The sequence below is a fragment of the Stegostoma tigrinum genome, chromosome 28, assembly GCF_030684315.1.
Source record: "Stegostoma tigrinum isolate sSteTig4 chromosome 28, sSteTig4.hap1, whole genome shotgun sequence".
NCBI lineage: Eukaryota > Metazoa > Chordata > Chondrichthyes > Orectolobiformes > Stegostomatidae > Stegostoma > Stegostoma tigrinum.
This window is the reverse complement of record NC_081381.1, coordinates 25843284-25866805: the sequence shown is the minus strand read 5'-3', so window position 1 is coordinate 25866805 and position 23522 is coordinate 25843284. Positions and strand designations below refer to the sequence as shown.

Sequence of the window (23522 nt, the reverse complement as noted above, 5' to 3'; positions counted from 1 at the left end):
TAAGCTAAGTGTTGTATTTACATCAGATTTTACCCTTTTTGTTTCAGATGGCTGAACAGCTGATGACTTTGGCCTATGAAAATGGAATAAACCTCTTTGATACAGCAGAAGTTTATGCAGCTGGCAAGTAGGTACATTGACCTTTGCGATAAAAGCAGTCGGAAGTCATGTACTGATTAAGGAGATCTCTATTTTTTAACATGAGCTTAATTATTGCCTAGCCTAATAACTTGGAGAAATAAAAACTTCCTAATTTCACTTCATTCAAGTATTCATCCTTTCATGAGATGTGGGCATTGCCAACAAAGTCAGCACTTTTATTTACCCTTCCTAAATTGCTGTTTAACTGAGTGACTTACTTGACCATTTAGGTGAGCTTTTGAGAGTTAACTACATTGCTGTCGGTTTGAATTAGTATGTAGGACAGATCAGATAAGGGCAACAGATTTATTTCTCTAAAAGACATTAGTGAAGTATATGAGTTTTTACAACAATCTATGATTGGGTTTCATTGTCATCATTACTGGCAGAAGCTTTTAATTCGAGATAAATTATTTTGAATTTAAATTCCACCAGCTGCCATAGGTGGGATATGAATTCATGTCCACAGGGCAGTCACTTGGCCCTCTGAATTACGAATTTATTGACATTACCACTGCGCTACAACCTTCCCTATGTATATTTTTGCTGCGAACAACGTGGGCATATCACAATAATTTATATATATTCCTATGGTTGAGCTACTTATTTATTGTTCTGAACTTTGCATTGTAAACAAAATATGTGCCTTTACCAGAGACAATGTCTTACAGATTTTTTTTACAAGCATTGATATGATATCACTGGATTAGCACAGCTGCTAAAAGTTTAAGTGTAATGTTAACCATGCTGGTCTCTTAATCAGTAACAGTTTGACATCCTAGTCTTTGATCAGCAAGTTGAGTAGAAAATGAAATAGCACAAAAGTTAAAACTGAAACAAGAAATCCAAAACACCTGATGCAATTAAGGCACAATTTATTAAGGAATTACTGCACTGCCAAATCAGCTGAGTCACAAATAACCTGTTGTCTCTTTCAGCCTAACTCTTTTCTTTTTGTACACTTAACGTGTGGCATATTTTATAAGTTTATAAATTTTCCAGGATGCCATTAAAATGTTTAAATACACATTGGTTACAATTTTTAATTGTGTTAGAAATTGCGAATACTGTGTACTAAACTAAACATGTTGAAATTGCTTGTGAAAACTCTCCCCATAATTTCTATCCTGCTGAGTTCTCAGCGACAGTAAAATCTGTCACCAAAAACACAGAGATCCACTTAAATATTATTATAAAGTTTAATCATCCTGGATTAACACCAGATTTGCAACATAAAAATGTTGGCACCATTACACCAAAGATGCTCTGGCGTGCTAGACAGTTGTTGAAAATGGGATGTAAATAGAAAGGTCTGGAGGGTGATTTGGAAATATTTCATGAATTTATTGTGGTTTAGTACATTTTATTTACACTCTTGATTTGGTTTTATGTTATGAGTTTTGTTGTTACTATATTTTGCTTTTGTCCCAAGTATTTGTACATTCGCTTCCCTTTTGGGAAAGCTGCTCTGTGCATTTTTTTTGCTGTCAGTTGACTTATGTTGCTTTCATTTTCACCTAAAGTGTGACCCAGCTGTTATGCAAAAAACTTTGCGGGAGTCTGAATATCTACCCTATTGTCTATCAGAATTTTCCATAGTTCCAAGCCTATCTACTGCCTCTGATTTCTCTTCTCTTGTAGAGTTGTGCTTAACTTTCATCATATTTTGCAAACCGTTGTGACCAATATCGTGGACATTCAGCAATTTTTACTTTAAATTACTGTCTGGAGACTCTACTGCTGCTTGGATCCATCCTTGAGCGTGTGTCTGCTTCACATTAAAGTAAATAAATGGTCAGCAATTATAAAACACTGATTTTTGTACAATGTGAAATATGACATTAAAAGAAGCTTAACCCGAAAAGAAGGTAAAAGTTTGACAATTGTGGTAATTATCAAATGTACTGAGGGAAAGCTGTTAGGTGAACAGTCTCTTGACACATTTATGGATTTCCATATTACTGGCAGTTCAAACTGTCAAGGCAGCCTCTAACAGCCTTCAGTTTTCCCAGGGCAATTTCCCTAACACATTCATTAGAGAAAAATGGAGATTCATTTTAGGTGTTAGCCGTGCTGACTGCAGTTAATTAATTTCTAAAGGACTATTATTTTTTCTTATACAATGAAATTGTTCAGTGGGGAATAATTTTCAATGAATTGTGTGTATGGTGAAAACTTATGACTCATAACCAAAAAGATTTGATTTATGATTAAAAATTCTTCCCATGGGAGATGAAAACAGAAAATGCTTCAGGACACTATTTGCAAAGAAAAGAAGGCTCTTCAATTCCCATGTGTATTTCTGGTATTTGTGGTGGGCGGGGCTATTTTTTAGGTATAATGTATTAAGTATTAGGTGAGATCAGAGAAAAATGGAATGTAATAAAATTAAATTATGTTTACTATGTATGTATATATGAATAGAGTATTGTTATTAAAGTTGGTGATTCACAGGTACAGAGAGAGATGCATGAAAATTAGATGAATTGTGTGTATGGTGAAAACTTATGACTCATAACCAAAAAGATTTGATTTATGATTAAAAATTCTTCCCATGGGAGATGAAAACAGAAAATGCTTCAGGACACTATTTGCAAAGAAAAGAAGGCTCTTCAATTCCCATGTGTATTTCTGGTATTTGTGGTGGGCGGGGCTATTTTTTAGGTATAATGTATTAAGTATTAGGTGAGATCAGAGAAAAATGGAAGGTAATAAAATTAAATTATGTTTACTATGTATGTATATATGAATAGAGTATTGTTATTAAAGTTGGTGATTCACAGGTACAGAGAGAGATGCATGAAAACAACCAGCCCAGCTCTTCCCCCCCACCCACTGCAAAAACCAGCCCAGTTCATCCCCTCCCCCCACTGCACCACACAACCAGCCCAGCTCTTCCCCCCCCACCCACTGCATCCCAAAACCAGTCCAACCTGTCTCTGCCTCCCTAACCGGTTCTTCCTCTCACCCATCCCTTCCTCCCACCCCAAGCCGCACCCCCAGCTACCTACTAACCTCATCCCACCTCCTTGACCTGTCCGTCTTCCCTGGACTGACCTATCCCCTCCCTACCTCCCCACCCACACCTTCTCCACCTATCTTCTTTACTCTCCATCTTCGGTCCGCCTCCCCCTCTCTCCCTATTTATTCCAGTTCCCTCCCCCCATCCCCCTCTCTGATGAAGGGTCTAGGCCCGAAACGTCAGCTTTTGTGCTCCTGAGATGCTGCTTGGCCTGCTGTGTTCATCCAGCCTCACATTTTATTATATTAGATGATGTAGACCAGGTTTGTTAAACAGATGGTTTTGGAGCCAGAATGTATTCTCTAAAGGCTGAAGAGCTAATGGATTTGAAATTTGTTGCAGGGCTGTTTGTCTAATGACAGGCCATTTCACTTTCACATTTATTGCTGACAGGCTCACTGTGAGACTGCCAGCAGCAAATGCAGGAGAGAAACGCCTCTTGCTCTCTCACTCATGTTCTTTCTCATCTGCGTTCTCACTTTTGTTCTCTCTCTCTCTCTCTCTGTCTCCTCTGTCACACTGTGAGGATGAGAGGGGGGGGGGAGAGTGTGTGCCTGAGAATGAATCAGATACACCTACACCTTGTCTGTCTCCTCCTGCTTTCCCTTCCCACAAACCTATCTTTACAAAGCAGGCTTGAAGAGGAGCAAAATCCAGGCTGAAAGGCTTCTGATCCCATTTGGCCTCCAAACATTAACTTTTTCTATAGCAAATGATTCAGACTTGCAGCGCTTCCTGCTTTTGTTACTGATTTAAGGTGATTAGATTAGGAATCAACTGTGACCGACAAGAAAACCTGTGGCTTGAGAATGTGGTGGAGGCAGATTCAATTGTGCCTTTCAAACCAAAATTGGATAACTAACTGAAGGAAAAGACATTACAAGCTTATTGGGAGTGGAGTGAGACAAGATGCGTTGTTCTTGCAGAGAGACCTGACACACATACAACAGGCTAAATAACCCCTTCTGAGCTATAACTCTTCTATAATTCTATGGTTTTATGACTTCAATGAAAAATTATACTAGTGTGTTGAGCCATGATATACAGTTGAGCCATGATTTGTTTGATGCAGCACTGTTGATATGCATATCCTCTCTTAACAACCTGTAGATCTATCACACAAGTCTTAGCCAGTTCACCCTGTCTTACCTGCGCAAGCATATGGTCTCCATGTCACTGCAGTTTTGCTTTTGCTAAAATTGTTCAGTGGGGAATGATTTTCAATGAATTGTGTGTATGGTGAAAACTTATGACTCATAACCAAAAAGATTTGATTTATGATTAAAAATTCTTCCCGTGGGAGATGAAAACAGAAAATGCTTTTGTAACATGTACATGTGAGTTGTTTGCCCTTCAACACTTTTTCTCTAATTGTTCACAATTTTAGCATTGACTCATAGGAGTTCCATTAATGGAATTAGTTTTAATGCCAAAGTACATTGTTAACTTCTAAAAATAAATCTGCACTGAAATTAAGCCACCACTCCTCTGCGGTGACCAACTGTCATCAGTTGTTGTCACTGTTCATCTACTACCCTATTTTGCTGTGCACTTGAAAAATTCAGCTGGAGTGTAAATTAAGTTTGCATAATGTGACCCTTTTTCTTAGTTGCTCTTGTACAATTAAAGAAGCAAAAGCTCTTACATGCCTACTCATTTTCTGAAAACCTGCTTGATTTAACTATTGATCAGTGCTGCCTTAATTCATTTCTGCAAGGGCAACAATGAGACACTAACTAGAAGTGTATCCAGTTTCTCAAATGCTAAAGAAGCTAAAATCAGCCAGAAGCTCTACATCTAAATACTACTCTCAATCTCATATGATGACTAGGTCTGACTTAATTGTGAGGTCCCCATGGTTGAATAGCCTTTGGCTAAGTTTAGGCTCAGAAGTGCAAAACACCTGAAAATATCACAGAAAGCATTCTTTTGGATCAGAAAGTGGTGATGGGGTGTATTTCTGCAATTATTTTGTGTTAGTTTGATTTTCATAGACACCCTAAATTAATTGCTGACGATTGATTTTAACCCACAAAACTAATTTTCCAACTCAATCCTCTAAAATAAATACCCATGAACCTAACTAATCTCTTTAATAAGGTAATATTGTCAGCCAAAGAGTAAAAAAAAATCTTAATATACACCCTCTTGTACTTTCTTCGGCCCTGAAACTGCTCGACTACATCCTAAAGCAAACCAGGTACTACAGTCACATTACCTTTCTGAGTACCTGCCTACGGAACTGGGTAATCCCCAATGGACTAAGGTCTACATTTAAACTTTCCAAATTTGGCCCCAACCGTGACGACCACTACAATCAGAACGTTGATCTCCTGCAGAAGAGTTTCTCACTGCGACTTCTGAAATACACACTCACTGCAATGCGCCAGCATCTCCAAATACTGCAATCAAGCCTACCCCAACTCAGAGCCTCCTCTCCCAGACCTGCAAAGGACCTCTCCTGTTTTTTATCCTTTGTAAAATCCACAACCTGAACTCTCAATTTTACTCGGCTTTATTAGATACTAAAAACCGAAAATATTTTAAACTCACTGGTGCTTGCCACCATACCCAGAACCTTCCCCACCATGTGCCCGCCGCCATTAGCCATGTGGCCACCTTTGGAGCACCAACGGTTTCCAGAGTTGACGTCACATCCGCTGTCATCCGGTACGCCACTTCCAGTACAACCTATGCCATCAACACCGCTGCTGATGCTGCTGCCTCCGTTTCCAAGGACAACACAGACATCAGGGATGCTGCTGCCGCCAAAATCCTCAATTTGCCAGTCAATGTCACTCCGCCCACCCATGTCGCTCCGCCCATTGCCTTCACAGCCAGCATCTCGAGCCAAGACAATGACACCCAGCCCTGCCGAGTCTCCACCATCCCCCCCAGACCTCCCCCTTACTGAGGATGAATGGTTAGTCTTCAGTAAAGGACTCACCTTTGTCCCCCTCCACCCACACATCGACAAATACAACTCTCGTTTGGACATTGAGCAGTTTTTCCGCCGCCTCCACCGCTGCACTTATTTCTTTAACTGTGAGCCTAACCCTCCCTCTACTGACCCCTTCACCCACCTCCAATGCACCCCCTCCCCCTGGACACCACCCCAAGGCCTCCTACCCTCCCTTGATTTCTTATCTCTAATTGTCGTCGAGACATCAATCGCCTCAACATCTCACCCACTCCAACCTCTCCTCTGCAGAGCGTACAGCCCTCTGCTCCAATCCCAACCTCACCATGAAACCTGCAGACAAGGGAGGTGCAGTAGTAGTATTGCGCACTGACCTCTACATTGCTGACCCCTCCTCCTATCACCCCCTTGATCATGACCCCACCCCCGAGCACCAAACTATCATCTCCCAAACCATCCACTACCTCATCACCTCCGGTCACCTCCCATCTACAGCCTCTAACCTCATCGTTCCCCAACCCCACACCACCTGCTTCTGCTCCTTCCCAAAATCCACAAACCTGACTGCCCTGGTCGACCCATTGTCTCTGCCTGCTCCTGCCCCACCCAACTTATGTCCACCTATCTGGACTCCATTTTCTCCCTCTTGGTCCAGGAACTCCCTACCTACACCCGTGACACCACCCACGCTTTCCACCTCCTCCAGAACTTCCAATTCCCCAGTCCCCAGTGCCTCATTTTTACTATGGACGCCCACTCCCTATACACCTGCATTCCCTATGCAAATGGCCTAAAGGCCCTCCGCTTCTTCCTGTCCCGCAGGCCTAACCAGACCCCTACACTGACACCCTCATCTGCTTGTCCAAACTCGCCCTCACCCTCAACAACTTCTCCTTTAACTCCATTCCTCGGACGACATGTTCATCCTCAGTCTCCTGCATTGTCGTGATGACGCCACCCAAAAGATGCAGGAACAGCATCTCATATTTTGCTTGGGAACCTTGCAGCCTAAGGGTATCAATGTGGACGTCACAAGCTTCAAAATCTCCCCACACCCGACCACATCCCAAAACCAGCCCAGCTAGTCCTCGCCTCCCTAACCATTCCTCCCACCTCAAGTCCCACCCCCATCGCCTACCCCCTAACCTCATCCCGCCTCCTTGACCTGTCCGTCCTCCCCAGACTGACCTATCGCCTCCCTAACTCACCACCTACATTCACCTTCACTGGCTCTAACCCCGCCTCTTTGACTTGTCTGTCCCCTCTCACCCTAGCTTCTCCTTTATCCATCTCCTGTCCGCCTCCCCCTGCCTACCTATTTATTTCAGAATCCCCTTCCCCTCCCCCATTTCTGAAGAAGAGTCTGGACCCGAAACAACAAACTTTCCTGCTCTTCTGATGCTGCTGTGTTCTTGGCCTGCTGTGTTCATCCAGCTTCACACTGTGTTATCTCAGATTCTCCAGCATCAGCAGTTCCTACCATCTCTATCATAAAATACAGCCTAGTTTAATAATTGATTTTCCATGAATAGTTATCTTTAAGGCTCGGCATTTGATAGTCGGCTCCTCCACAGATTCCAGAAGAATGAAATTTCACGTCCGTGTATGATAAATTGTTCAGTGCCTGATAAATCAGGCTTATTCAGGATCCTTACCTCAGTTTCAATGTTTAGACTGAGTCGGCTTTCAATGCTAAGAGTTGGGAGTCTTTCTGTACCCCCGAGTTCAAATGTCACCATTGAGTCCTCTCAGTTATAATTAGCATAATCAGATACAAGCTAAACTTATTCTACTCTGATGAGCAATACATCCTTGTGCTAGCCACCAAGCACTACCCTTTTTCTTGCAACTGTATCAATCTTTATTCTTTACAAAAGTAAAATTTTGGGGTACCTTTAAGTTTAGCTGTAATACCTAAGACAGTTGTAGGTTGTCTCCAAATTCAATCAAAAAGTTTACTAGTCTTGATTAATTTCAAGACCCAATCCATGTACAAATATATTCTTCCCTCTAGAATGATTTTGAACCTATGATCTCTAGTTAATCATTCACTCTCCAAAGGAAATAGTTTTCCCTATTGATCTATCAAAATCTTTCATCATCTTAAATCTTTGAGGTCATCCCTTAACCTTCTCTATTCTGTGTAAAATGGTGTTATCATTTCCGACTTCTCGGTTCCAACTGAAGCCCATCATCACCTGAAGCATCTTGATAAATCTACTCTGTACTCTTTCTGAAGGCCGTTAGATATTCGCTAAAATTAGTGCCCAAATTGTTCACAATACTTTAGCTGAAACCCAGAACCTGAGGAAGGGTCACTGGCCCAAGAGTGTTAATCTGTTGTTTCTTCACAGATGCTGCCAGACCTGCTGAGCTTTTCCAGCAACTTTTTTTCTGTTATAAACACAAGGACCCCTTATACTCTTATCCACTTAATCAACTTGATCTGTCACCTTGAAAATTTATGTATATGGATACCAAAGTCTTTGTTTATCAACACCTTTTACAAAACCTTGCTATTTATAGTATAATGCATTTACAAATTTGTTTTCCTAAGTTGCTTTTCTCCACGCTTCTTTGCATTGAACTTCATCTGTCATACATCTTTCCAGATCACCAGCCTATATCATTCTGAAGCCTATAACAATCCTCATTATAGTCTACTCCTGTACCAAATTTTGTATTCCCTGTTGTCTTTTTAATGCTTCATTGTACACCAGACTGTAAGTTTTTTTTTTCAGGAAAACAGTGTTGGAGTAATGGACTCAAATTGACCTTTGGGGAACACTACTGCAAACCACCTTGCAGTCTGAAAAAGTATGATTTTGTGCATGGGAAATCATGTCTGACTAACTTGATTTAGTTTTTTGAAGAAGTGACAAAGAAGATTGATGAAGGCAGAGCAGTAGACATTGTCTGTACGGACTTCTGTAAAGTGTTTAATAAGATTCCGTATGGTAGACTGGTTAGTAAGGTTAGATCAAGTGGCATCGGGGGAACTAGCCAATTTAATACAAAATTGGCTTGATGCTCAGAGACAGAGGGTGGTAGTGGAGGGATGTTTTTCAGACTAGAGGTCTGTGACCAGTGTATGTCACAAGGATCAGTGCTGGGTTCACCACTTTATGTGACACATATAAATGATTTGGATGTGAATACAGGAGGTATAGTTAGTAAGCTTGCAGATGACACCGAAAAAGGTGGTGTAGTAGATAGTGAAGAAGGTTATCTCGGAGTGCAATGGCACCTCGATCGGCTGGACCAATGGGCCGAGGAGTGGTACATGGAATTCAATTTATTTAAATGTGAGGTGTTGCACTTTGGTAGGACGACCCAGGGCAGGACTTGTGCAGTAAATGGTAGGGCTCTGGAGAGTGTTGCCGATCGAACAGACTGAAGGATTCAGGTTCATAGTTTCTTGAAAGTGAAGTTCCCAGGTAGACAGGATAGTGAAGGAGGTGTTTGGCATGCTTGCCTTCGTTGGTCATACGATTGAGTATAGGAGTTGGGATGTCATGTTGCACCTGTACAGGATATTGCTTAGCCCACTTTTGGAATAATACTTACAATTCTGGCCATCCTTCTATAGGTAGGCTGTTGTTAAACTTGAGAAGGTGAAGAAAAGATTTATAAGGATGTTGCTGGGACTGGAGGGTTTGAGCTGTAGGGATAGCTGAAAAGGCTTGGGCTATTATAGAGATTTATAAAATTATGAGAGGCATGGATAGAGTGAATAGACAAGGTCTTTTTCGTAGAGTGGCTGTGTCCAAATCTAGAGGGCAGGTATAAGGTGAGAGGGGAAAATTTTAAAAAGGATCTGAGGGGTAACTTTTCACACACAGAGTGGTGTGTGTCTGGAACAAGCCGCCAAAGGAAGTGGTGGAGTGCAATTCCAACACTTAAAAGACATCTGGATAGATGCACACATCGGAAGATGTAGAGGGATATGAGCCAAATGCTGGCAAATTGGGCTAAATCTGATTGGGATGTCTGTTCGGTGCAGATAAATTGGACCGAAGGGTCTGTTTCTATGCTGTATGCTTCTATGACTCTATCACACTTTGTGTCGTGTCATTGAACCTATTTTACATCCATACTAAAGTTATTGTTTCAATACGCCCCACCTCTGATTGTAGGCAGATCAGTCGCACTCGTTTATTTCTCTTTCCTTTTTTGACAAGTGATATAATTTAGTAACAGTCAGACAGGACTTGGGAGATAGTTCCAATATCTACATTTTACAATGTTGTCATCTTACACAAAAGGAAACTACAGCCATAGTAAACCCAGAGATGTTTTGGGGCAAGCTAAATGAACAGTAAGTAATAAAAACAGAAAGTACTAGAAACATTAAGCTAGATAAAACAGAATCTGGATCCAATTTAAAGGTACAATGTGTCACATAAATTTATTATCAAGAGGCATTAGTTTGTAGCAGTTGCAGAAAGCACATTCTCTTCTGAATTTTTCTATTCATTCTTCATTGTAGTACAATGCTAAAAACCTAAACACCCATCTTTGCAGTATGTAGTACTATAAAGGATCTCTAGACTAAATGCATCGATGATTCTAAAAGTCAAAAATATCCATTCGGCCTTGTTTTACTTTGAGTAAAGAACTGAGGGTTTTTTTTTGATTGCTATGTTGTAGGATATTTGTGATTGCAGATGACCATATATCTAAGTGTTATGAGTCTCCTTGCCAGCCAAAATAACAGTCCAATATTTTTTCTAAAATTCAGATTTTAAAGAGATGCCAAGAAATGTCTTAAGTCCTAATTTGTTCATAATGGCTCTTTTAAGACTACACAGGTTCCCCTTATATGTGGTATTACTAAAATATTTCCAATATTTTACAAATGGAAAAATTGATTGCTGAATAGCTGAGTCAATACCAGAATGTCCCATAGCACAGGATTGTACTAATAGCTGCATCAGATGACCAGATTACCAATTGTGGTACTACCAGATTTTACAGTTGTAAAGGAGTTATGTCTTCCCATAGAAGTTTAAGGAAGGTGAGGCTTTGGGAATGAATGTCTACTCTTCTAACTGGTCTGCTGTAACCTAGGTAAAAATATTGTCAGAATATTAATAAATTATTATAAAGCAAGTTTAGAATGGATAAAAAGGGACAAAAGAATTGAAAAGCAAGAATCCATCAGATTACTTTCTATCAAAATAAGAAGTGTGTAATCCTAAAGATGTGCTGCTGTGTCTGAGGTGTCAGCATTTGAATAAGATGTTAAACCAAGGCGCATTCTGCCCTCAAGTGTAAGATCCCTTGGCATTTTTTTGAAACAGCAGGCATGTTGCCCACACTGTCCAGGTCAATATTTATTGAAATATTTATTCTGCACCATGATAACAGATTTGTCTGGTCATTCTTGCATTCTTGTTTGTAGGAAACATAGGAGTAGGAGGAGGCCATTCAGCCCTTCGAGCTTGCAAATTGGTTGCCATATTTCCTACGTTTATACTTCAAAAAGTACTTCATTGGCTGTAAAGCATTTTGGGCAATCCGGAGGGTGTCATTAATACTACGCAAGTACACGTCCTTATTTTTAAGTAGTTAATTCAGTAAGGGCCACATGGAAGTCAGGTGCATTGGAATGGAATCTCAGACTTTACCCAACCATTGCATTAATTTTAAATAGTTCATTTATAATTATTAGCCCAGGTAACTTTTCCTTGTTCGCTCTTCTAAATCATTAGGCACGTGATAAGAAGCCACTAGGGTGGAATCAGTATAGATTTACAATGGTAAATTGTGTTCAAAAAATCTATTTTTTAAGATTATTACTAGCTGCATTAATAAATGGGAATCAGTGGGTGTAGTATTTTGGGATTTAGTAAAGCTGTAGGCACGGTGCCAATGTAAGAGATTATTACACACACTATTAGGGCCCATTGGATTGGAGTAACATTAATGTGGATAAATGGACGCAAATCGGGAGTTACAAATAAGCAATTCATCTTTGGGTTGGCAAATGGTATATAGTGGGATGTTGTAAGGATCACTGCTTTGCACCTGGACTACTTGCAACCCATACCAATAACCTAGATGAAGGAACCAAGTGTAATGTATCCACATTTGCTGATGATACAGGACTAGGTGGGGAATTTGTGAATGTCATGCAACGAGACTGACAAAGAATATAAACAGATTGATTGAGAATAGATTGGGCTGCTCTTCTGAGAGACTTTGAAACCAATTTTAGCACCCACTGCTGAGATCAGCACAGCAGCATGGGGTCAGTTCTAAACCTTATGGTTTCCTGGTCAATATGGCTCATCTTTTTTTAAAAAAACAGTTGTCCCACCAGAAAAGAATCATTTTCATGGTTTGTTACAATAAAATATGAAGTACTATAACGTTTCTTTAAAAAACTCTCCTTTTTATTAGCTGTAGACTACTGCTTAAGTCTAGTGAAGAGAATAAATTTCCCTCAAAATCTTCCCAGCTGTGGCCCAAAATTTTACCGTAGATTTGTTGTAATTAGATAACTTCAACTATAATTTTTTTCAAAAAAGCACAAGACGCTGTACCGAATTAATAATACTGGTATTTTGTTTTCCCTGTTGGTCAGTCTTCATTGAATTGTTCCAGTTATCACCATCTTCACTCAATGTGCTGCAACTAGCAGCTGTAAAGAAAGCTGTCAGAGCTGAAGTACTCACACTCTGCACCAGGCTATGACCAACCTCTGTCCTGTTTAGTATTTATGTTTCACAGTGAGAAATACCAAAGGATATGATGTCAGCCAGACAGCATCTTCCAGGCAAATGGGAATGGTGCCTTCAAGTTCAATGTTAATCTTATCAGTGTTAGTTAATGTAGTTGTCTGCTCAACTTAGCGAATCACTAAACACTGAAGAACTGAATACCAGACTGGTATTCAATATATTTCCTGAAAATTTACATCAAGATACAAAACAAATAAAAAGTGTGGGTGCATATACTTTTCTCAAAGTTATTCTGTACAGCACACTGAAATATGGGAATAGGAAATTCATTAGTATGTTAATCTCTCCGTTGTGGTTCTGATTATATCTTGAATAACTCCAGTGTATACGTTGGTATCGTCTGATCTGATAAATTGTCCAAACAGTTCTTTCTTTAAGTTTTTAAAGCTAATATTTGCTTTAAACATACTGTTTTTTCCATTTTATTAGCATCGTGTGGGTCATCTAAGTAAAGGTTTACTTACCTTTATTTAATATATTTTACATAAGTACATCCACTTAGTTGTCGTCCTTCTAAGCTGTAGACGTTAAGAGACTACAATAGAATATAGCACAGTACAGTACAGCACTGGAACAGGTTCTTAAGCCCACCAAGACTGTGCTGACACATGATTCCTTTCTAAAGTAAAGACCTTTAGCCTCTGCACTTTCCATTGCCCTCTGTTCTCTGCCTATTCATGTATTTATGCCTCTTAAACATTGCTATTGTATGCATCTCCACCACCTCCTGGCAATGCATTCCAAGTATTTATCACCCTCCGTGAAAAAGAAAAACCTGCCTCTCACATCTTTAAACTTACCCCTCTTACCTTAAATCTATGTAACCCACTAACTGAGATTTTTTCACTTGAAAAAAAGAACTCTGACTATCCATTCTGTCCATGCCTGTCAATTTTGTAAACTCCTATCAGGTCACCCCTTATCCTTCAATGTTTAAGTGAAAACAAACCAACTTTGTCCAATCTCTCCTCATAGCCAATAACTGCCAAACCAGGCAACATCCTGGTAGACTATTTCTTTATCCTCTCCAAAGCCACATCTTCTGGTAGTGTGGCAGCCAGAACTGCACACAATATTCCAAATGTGGCGTCAATAAAGTTCTAAACAGCTGCAACATGACTTGCTAATTTTTGTACTCTGCTTTGACTGATGAGGGCAAGCATGCTACATGCCTGCTTGACTGCCTTATCCAGTTGTGTTGCTACTTTCAGGGAAATGTGTAAGCCTAGATTCCTCTGTATGTTGATGCTGCTAAGGGTTCCGGCATTTACTGTATGCTTCAGTTTTGTATTAGACCCCCAAAATGCATCACCTCACATTTGTCTGGATTAAACTCCATCTGCCATTTATTGGTCCAAGTCTCTAGCCTCTCTGTATCCTGCTATATCCTCTGGTAATCCTCCTCACTATTCATAGCTTCCCCAATCTTTGTGTCATCTGTAAACTTACTAATCAGGCCACGTACATTCACCTTCAAATAATTTATTATAAACAGCGCTGATCGCTGCAGATCACCACCTGTCACAGATCTCCAATCTGAAAAACATCCTTTTATTGCTGCAATCTACCTTCTATGACTAAGCCGGTTCAGTATCCATCTCACCAGCTCATCACGGATTCCATGTGACTTACTTTCTATACCAGCCTGCCATGTCGGACCTTGGCAAAGGCCTTACTAAAGTCCATATAGACAATATAGACTGTAATCTTTCCTCACAGCTCATGGGATCAGTCTTGTTATGCATGTTTGCCTAGTTTTTAAATTAGCTTCTTATGAAATTTGGACTGGATAGTATTCAGCACTGTTTGACCAATACAATAGAACGCATTACAACTTCGAATTAGTTTAGTTCCCAGTCTAATGAAGCACGTGGGTGACCTCATCTCAGACTTCGGTGTCAGCTTAGTTTAATTTGTAGCACTCTTGCTTTTGAGTTGTTGCATTGTGTGTTCAAGTACCACTATGAACTTGCATATATAAGGAATATAGGAAGAGCAGTAAGCCTTTCTATCACTGTAGCCCTTTCTGCAATTTAATTTGATCATAGCTGATCTGTACATCAACTCCATTACTTATCGTTGATGCATATCCTTTGATACTCTGATCCAACTAAAATTTAGCAATATCAATTTGAAAATTTCAATTGACCTAGCTATTTTAAAAACCAAAAAACTGAGGATGCTGTAAATCAGGAACAAAAACAGAAGTTGCTGGAAAAGGTCAGCAAGTCTGGCAGATCTGTGAAGAAAAATTCAGAGTTAATATTTTGGGTCCAGTGTCTCTTCCTCAGAATATATTTTAATCTGATGCTTACCTCCATGCATTACTGAGTTATTGTTGTATTCTTACAGATGTCATCTCTGGATTAAATATTAAATTAAACCCCTGTCCAGCCATTCAGGTGGGCGATTCAAAGAAGAATGGTTAAAATTACCCATAATCAATATACCAAAATATTTCTCGATGTTTATGGCTCCTTTCTGTATTCAAATTCACGACTGAGTTTCCTACATGACACTGAACAAAGTGATTCGTTGGCTATACGGTATTTTGGAATATTATGAGAGTTTATTGTCTATAGATGCGCCAAATGTGCCAAACAAGCTAGTTGTCAAAAACTCTCAACATGGAAGTCAGAATGGATACCTGGTGGCTTCAGTTTGGAATTTGTTCCAAAGCACTTCCATGTTGTACATAATTACCAACATCTCAGAGCATACTGTATGGGCAGCGGCTTCCTATTGGCATTGACAGTGTAATTTTTAACATTTAACTCCAGGTTCTACAGGTCATTCCATTTCTTTCCTTCTGCATTGTTTCCTTCCTTTTTGACTTTGCTTTCTTCGTGTTGAAATGCTGTTCACACATAATATCTTATGGTTTTGACAGAAGGGCCACACCTAAAATATTAACTGCTATGTTCTGTACATGGACGCTAATTGTGTTCTTTCAGCATGTTCTGTTTCAGCTTTCGATAGCCATTAAATGCGGTGTTAGCCATTTAGTCATCATTCCTATTGATTTTTTTTTAAAAATACTGATAGGACATGCTCATTGATCAAAAAGTCAACACTTATTACGGTTATCATTTTTCCATTCAGATTGGCCAAATTGATGACACATTTTATCTGAAGTGGGATGCATTTTAAAATATGTTAAAAGCTAAGACATGAGTTAACCTTGTGCATTATTTATAGAGATTGATACAGCACAGTTAAATTAGTGGAACATTGCTGAGATTGAGAGACTAGAATTATTAACTATGCAAAAAGGTTTAGAGAGCTGGAAGCCAATGTATTCAGGTAGAATTCCCAGAAGCTGCAGGTCATCTCTTGAGCAGCAGACTCTTATTTCCCGTCTACCGATACACCTAATTCAGTGTGTTTGCAGGCGACTAGACACCCTGATAGACAGCTCATCAGAGCCATGAGAATAAGTGTTTACTGCCAGTGAGTTTATGAATGAACACAGCATGTAATCTATGACAGGAGAATCTACTTTCAGTGCTATTTTTTGTAAAGTAGGTGGGATATTTATGCTAAATGTTTACAAACCTCCAGTTAGGCCTCAACTTGGGTATTGCTTCCAATTGTAGTTTCTGGACATCAATTGTACGATGGATTTTTTAAAAAATTCATTGCTGGGATATGGGTGTTGCCCGCAAAACCAGCGTTTGTTGTCAAACCCCAACTGCCACCTCTTAAGCCACTTAGTCTGTGTAGTGTTGGTTCAAACAAAAGGCCGTTAGGTGGAGTACCACAGGTTTTTGTCCCAGTCACAGTAAAGCAGCAGTGAAATAATTTCAGGTCATGCTTTGGTGTATGCTTTGGAGGGGAACTTGCAGATTCTGGTATTCCAATATGTCAGCTCTTCTTGTCCTTCTAGGTGGTAGAGTATTCACAAGTGCTATCAATGGATCCTTGTTGATTTGTTATAATGCATCTTGTAGATGGTACTCATGCTATGATCGTGCACTGGAGGTGCAAGAAGTGAATGTTTAAGGTCATGGATGGGGGATTGATCCAATGGGTTGCTCTGCCTTAGATGGTGTTGAGCTTCTTGAGTACTGTTGGAACTGTAATCATCTAGGCAACTGGAAACTACTCTTATAAGACTGCTAATTTATTGCTAGTTGATGTCTGGACAGACTTTGGAAAGTCAGATTTTTTTACTCACTGAATTTTCAGTCTGTCACCTGTTCTTGTATTAGATATTTTTAATCAGCCTGTTCAGATATATTGCGACATATCTCTGGAGCAGATGAGACTAACCCTGATCTTTGGCCCAGAGGTAGATATAATATCACTGCACCACAACAGCACCTGCATTGTTGTCCTCTTCTCTACCAGCTGAGCTATCAAAGGAGTGCCATAGCCACAGTATTTATAGAGCTGGTCCAGTTAAATTTTTGGTCATTAGTCAACACCAAAATGTTGATAGAAAGAGCTTCAGTAATGGTATTGCTGTTGTATATTAAACAGAAGTGTTTGGTTTCTCTGTTTTTCTTTTTGATACAGTCATTCCTTTGCACATTTGTGGCATTAACATTACTTGCTGACTATGGGTTGAATGGCCTTCTTCTATAATAATATAATAATTATATGATTATGAGCGGATTCCCAGGTCTTGCTGTATGCAGGCACAGGCATCTTAAGTATCTGAGGAGTTGTGAATAGTACTGAACACTATGATATAATCTGCAAACTTCAAACAAGACGATTGGTCTGTAACAAATGAAATCTCCTTCCTTTATGCTTGAAAATTACTAAATATTCAAGGGGCAAAATGACAGGAAATGAATACATTAACTATTACTGGAGAAAAACTGCTTGGGAAACTAAGGGACTAAAGACAATAAGTCCCCTGGATTTGAAGGGATGCATCCTAGAACATTAAAGGAAGTAGGTAGCTTCAGACATAGTGGATGAACTTGTAGTAATCTTCCAGGGACCCTTTAATTCTGGAAAAACTCCCAGACAATTGGAAAACTGTCAATGTAGCATCTTTACTTAATGAGGGAAGGGGACAATAAACAACTACCTACAGGCCAGATGGATTAACATCTGTCATTGGGAAAATATGGATCAGTGCTGAGGCCACAATTACTGACAATATATATTGATGACTTGGGTGAGGAAAGTAACCATACTATATCTCAAGTTTCCAGAAGCCACAAAAATAGGCCGAAAGGCAAGTGATGCAGATGGCACTAAGAGTCTGCTGAGGTGTAGGGACAGGTTAAATGAGTGGGAAAAAATTTGGCAGCTGGAATATAATATGGGGAAATATGAGGTTTTTCACTTTGGCAGGAAGAATTGTGGGGCCGAATGTTATTTAACCTGTAAGGGGATCCCATTAGCATTTGTCCTTTGTTTGCAACAAACAAAATAGTGACCTTGCTCAACTAGCCCATGCTTGGAAAACTCAAAAGTGTCCAAAATTATTGTTGTTCTATGGTTGGGCAATATTTACCATATAATCTTGAGTGTACGAAGAAGTGCACTAAAAATCAATTTAGAATTGTCATGTGGGGCACAGGGTGTCACACTTGCGCATGTTAAAAGGTGTTTATGTATGAATCTACAGAATCATGTTCTTTGCAGATGCAATACATAAGCACTTTGCGCCTGTTTCAATTCATCAAAACGGTCCATTACCATTCATTGTTTATTTCTCAGAGTAATGGATTGATTCAGCACTGTTTTCTTCATACTATACATGTTGTTTTACCTTTACCTTGTTATTTCTTGCAAATCGACTTGATGAGTGCAAGATATTCATGTTCTGTATGGCTAACTGACTAACTACAGGAATATGTAAAGAAAGTGAGTATGTGAAATCAAGCTTGGGTGCTCTTTTGAAAAGCAAGCCTAGGCACTGTGGGCCAAAAACAATCTTCCTGTGCTGAAAATTTCTATATTTCAATAAATTATTATACAGTGTTAAAAAACTTACTTTACGTGTTTAGAATATACCTACTACAATTACACAAACCTTAAGTACACAATAACATGCTGAGTTTACCATGGCAGTGTGTGTAGTATGGTCAGGACATTTTTATCAATTAAAGCACCTCGTTTGGGTTTGATTTCTGGGATTCAGTTGGGTTGACACATCAAAGGGCGTCACTTGTCCACTTGCATAAAATTAAACACAGTTAATATTGTGTAGCAAAGTATTGTCTGATCAAAAATAAAGGCATCATGATCTTGTATATATCATAGAATCATAGAATCCCTACAGTATGGAAGTATGCCATCAGCCCATTGAGTTCACACCAAAACCTCCAAAGAGCATTCCACCCAGACCCACTCCTTTATCTTAACTCTAATCATGCATTTCCTATGGCTAATTCACCTAACCTGCACATCTTTGGACTGTGGGAGGAAACTGGAGCAGCCAGAAAAAACCAGCACAGACACTGGGAGAATGTGCAAACTCCACACAGACAGTTGCCCGAGGGTGGAATCAAACCCGGGTCTCTGGCTCTCTGGATTAACAATGCCAATCACTGAGCAACTGTGTAGTAATTTAATGTTCACTGCAAAATGTTTTTAATCTTACCTTTTTTTTCTGTTCCCTAGGGCAGAAATTGTCTTGGGAAGTATTATTAAGAAAAAAGGATGGAGGTAACTTTACCTTGTTAGTTCAAAATTGATTTTATTTGTCCAAAATAATGTTGCATTTTGGTGGTTAAGACCTAATGAAATTGTATCACATTTTTTAGCATAAATATTTGAAGCTTAGAAATGTAATTATTTAATAGCTGACATTGGAAAAGGGAGAGCAAAGGTGACAATAGTTACGTCAATGCAAGAGTGCACGTAACAACTCTCCCCCAACTCCAATACATTGTTTGCAACCTGAGGAAAAAAAAGTGCCAATTAACTTATTAATTGGCTCTCAAATGCAAAATCTCTGTAGACATATTTGAGATTAAATATAGCATGGAGTAATGAATGTGTGTTTTATTTGGAAGATTTACATTTCATGTGGTGGATTTTCAGTCATTTAGAGCAGATGCTAGTTGTAGACCAGCTATTTCCCCAAAATAGCCTGACAAACAGTAAAAGGAATTGCTTTGCAGTGGCCTTGTGGACCTCCCTGTGATAGATTGCATTAGCAGAGACCTGGAAGCACACTGACTCACTAACTTCACAACCAAGCTATGTGTAGTAAGATACAAAACTGAAATGACTTATAACAAAAGCAATTATGGTCAGTACTTCTCATGAAAAACACCTGAATATGGTTCTGACAACTTACTCTGTATAATTTTATCAGGTTAATGCCTGGGCTAAAATAGTAGATTAGCATCTGATACTTTAAATACTTTCATGAGTCAAGCACCAAACAGCATCTCCACCTTCTGAAAGAAAGGTTGATGCATTTATTTATTTTTGGGGTGAATTAAAGAATAAACGAATTGCATTAACTTGTTAGCCTTGCATTACTGTTTATAAAACTTAGAAAGTTGAATTAGCCAAGCCATTTATTCATGCCATGTCCTGTTTTCTCTTCACAGACGGTCCAGCCTTGTCATTACTACTAAAATCTTCTGGGGTGGAAAGTATGTAACCCTATATTCAGTTATTAATAATTTTTTATTAAATAAATATAATTAATATCTATTCCAGTTTTCTTGGTTGGTAAAGACTAACTCTAAACACAAGCAAGTAGGGCTAGTTTTGTTTAGGATAACTGATCAGCATGGACAAGTTGGCTGGAAGGGTCTGTCTTCATGTTGTATGAGTCTGTGACTTTATCTTGAAGCATGCAGGGCTGGAAGGGCACAGGTGTGGTCCTCAGATGTACTGATTTAACTTTTACCGAGGGCTGCAATTTGGCACTGGTGAGCTGGGAATATGGAGTGGAATTTTGTGAGAAGTGGTAACCTCACAGACTGCCCAGACCAGCCCCTTTTTTTAACAAAACAGTGAAACTCTATGTTTCTGAGGGGAATGTTCTGCAGCAATTCAGAGCCATACTTCTACTCTGACAATTTCTTTGTAGCAGAACTATCAGAGAATAGAAAAATATGCCCTTTTTTAATAGTAATCACTCCCATATTCTGCCATTTAAAGGTTCTGACAGTCACTTTGATGGCTGCTGTCAAAGTGAAATTTTAGGGTGCCCGATAAGTAGACGGGTAGGTTGCTAGGAAAGTAGGATGCCAGCTTGGATGGGGGTAGGATGCTAATTCATTAAGAGGTGGAGTGTCAAATTAGTGTGTGGTGGATGGTTATGGTGCCAGCTGGGAGGAAGTAGGGTACAGGAGTAGAATTCCAGATAGATGGCGATAATGTCCTGGGTGGGTAGGGTGCCAAGTAAGTAGATGCCAGATACGTATTGGATGGGGTGCCAGATTGGTAAGGTACAAGTTGGCAAGTTTAAGTGATGCAGTGTTCGCGGTAGGTGAGAGACAGTTAGGTTGAGTCCTGTGGATGAGGGAGGGACATCAGGTTTGGGCATTGTCTGATCCATTCCAGAGCAGGGAGTCTGGTCTTTGCAGGTCGGCGAGAATACATAAATGGAGGCTTCTGGAGAATTCCAGGCACAGAGGAATTGTACAGCAGCAAGTACAATTTCCAGTTATATTCCTTTGGAGTGTGCTATAATGGAGATTCTGCAGGGGTTCCCCTTGGATAACTCCTATAATAACTGTCTGGCTGGCAGAAAATCAGTGCCATTAAATTCATACTCCATATTTTTAAAGTGTGAGGAAATGATTGAGCTTGGCTTGAATCAGTTTTTGTTGTTATGAAGTTGTATCCAACAAGGAGTAAGTTTGTTTGGAAGGAGAGAAAATTGTGATCTCAAATTCTCATGATTTTATAATGATAAATGTTGATACCTTATATAACCAAAAGGCGCTGTTTGGGCCAGGCAAATTAAAAGTCTTTTGATCAGTGCTATTGCAGATGTGTGATCTATTTATCAATATACAGTTGTATCACATTTTTTTAACATTTACAAAAAGAAATCTATGCCACTTCACAGATGATAGGCCATTGCCTTGATTATGTCTTCCTTCCTTTGGAAAAACTCCTACTTAAAACTATTTATTACCTTCCATGCAGCAAAATTTGGACTGCTGTGTAGTACGTTTTGAATGTTACTCTCACTGACTTCGCAAACTTATTAATGAGTAGCAGAACAGTCAAGCTGGATGAGTCACAGGTCTGTTTCCTCACCTTTATCAGCATAGCAAATTGGAACCTTGAATGGTAGTCCAGACATGGATGACATTGGGTTAGTAAGGAAATAACAGGCAGGTTTCCTTTACTACCTTGTCATTGCCCTTGTTGAATTATCTTCTGGCATCTATTATGGAAATTTTCTAATGAATAACGGTAACGTTGCCAAAGCACTAAAAGTCTAATCGAATTGAATTAAATTATTTATTGTCCCCATGTATTCAATGTAAAAATACAGTGAAAAGGCGTACCTTCATCGTACACGGCGCTGTACACATTAACTTATAGCAAGATTAAAAAAACAAGAGAGTCCAACTTTCCTTTCCACTGCCACAGTCCCGCTCTGGGCTCCCCAGCCCTTGCCATGCCTCTGCCAGAGTGCTGCTCTCGTAAGCCCACTATTGATCCACCGCCATCATTCCAGCCTACACTTGATCCGCCACCGCTGCAGGACACAACCTGTGCATTTGGTTCCTGCCATTTGGTTCCCGGTCGTGACCCAGCTCCTTCCCGACCTCTTTGGTAGGTAGTGAAAAGGGTTGGGGTGGGGATGGAGTTACTACAGATGGGAGAGAAGAAGGGATGCAGAAAAAGGAAGGAGAAAGAAAGAGAAAGAGAACTAGCAAGCAGAGTGGAGCTCCAAATGGCAACTTAACCAGCAGCCATCTTGCCGGAAACAGTTTAATCATTCTAAACCTTCAGGAGGGAATGGAGAAGATTAGAATTTTGTATTCAGATTTTTTTGTTGCTTTTATTGTTTTGGAGTTCAGTGTGTGCGTTTTAATGGAAAGCACACCAATGTCATGTAGATACATGACTCATACATACATGTAATTACTGAGGAAGTCCATTCTCTCATCATTTGTTCTTTTGGAGCCCTCACCATGACATAATACATTTTCACTGGATTGAATCTCTGATTTAGATGGAAAACCACAGGTGAAGTTTCTAAGCAGAATGAAAAACCTCAAGTGCCAATTAACCTGTAAAATATAAGAAGGTAACAGAACCAGAAATTGCTGGAAAATCACAGCAGATCAGGCAGCATCTGTGGACAGAAATCAGAGGTAACATTTCAGATCCAGCGACCCTTCTTCAGAAACAATGGTAGGTAGGTAAAGATTGGTATTTATGCAGAAGGTGGGCTGGGTGTAGGAGTTAAAGAGTAAATGATAGGTGGAAATGGAGCTCAAAGAGAGAGAAGAACAGTTGCATAGAAAGGCTTGGATAACGGTCAGTCTGGGTGAATGAATGGCTGCTAATGGGAACTATTAGTGGCTAACAATGGGTTGTGTTTAATAGCACACTGTGTGATAACAAGGCCTGATGTTTGGGGGCTGGGTTAAGGACATGGGAGAAGGTGCCTCAAGCTCTAAAATTGTGGAACTCGATATTAAGTCCAGAAAGCTGCAGGATACTCAAGCAGAAAATGAAGTGCAGTTCTGCCAGCTTATGCTGAGCTTTGCTGCAACACTACAGCAAGCCTTAGACAGAG

General features: G+C 39.7%; 1 protein-coding gene across 17 annotated transcripts in view; it reads left to right on the top strand.

Moving 5' to 3' along the window:
* The window catches only part of kcnab2a (potassium voltage-gated channel subfamily A regulatory beta subunit 2a), a 275606-nt gene that overhangs the window by 208272 nt on the left and 43812 nt on the right, over window positions 1–23522 (top strand). For all 17 annotated transcript variants that reach the window (XM_059655603.1, XM_048561311.1, XM_048561316.2 and 14 more), the window contains 3 exons: window positions 48–127; window positions 19415–19459; window positions 20356–20400. In XM_059655603.1, coding sequence (XP_059511586.1) covers window positions 48–127; window positions 19415–19459; window positions 20356–20400 — 170 coding nt within the window. The remainder of the gene's footprint in view (window positions 1–47; window positions 128–19414; window positions 19460–20355; window positions 20401–23522) is intronic.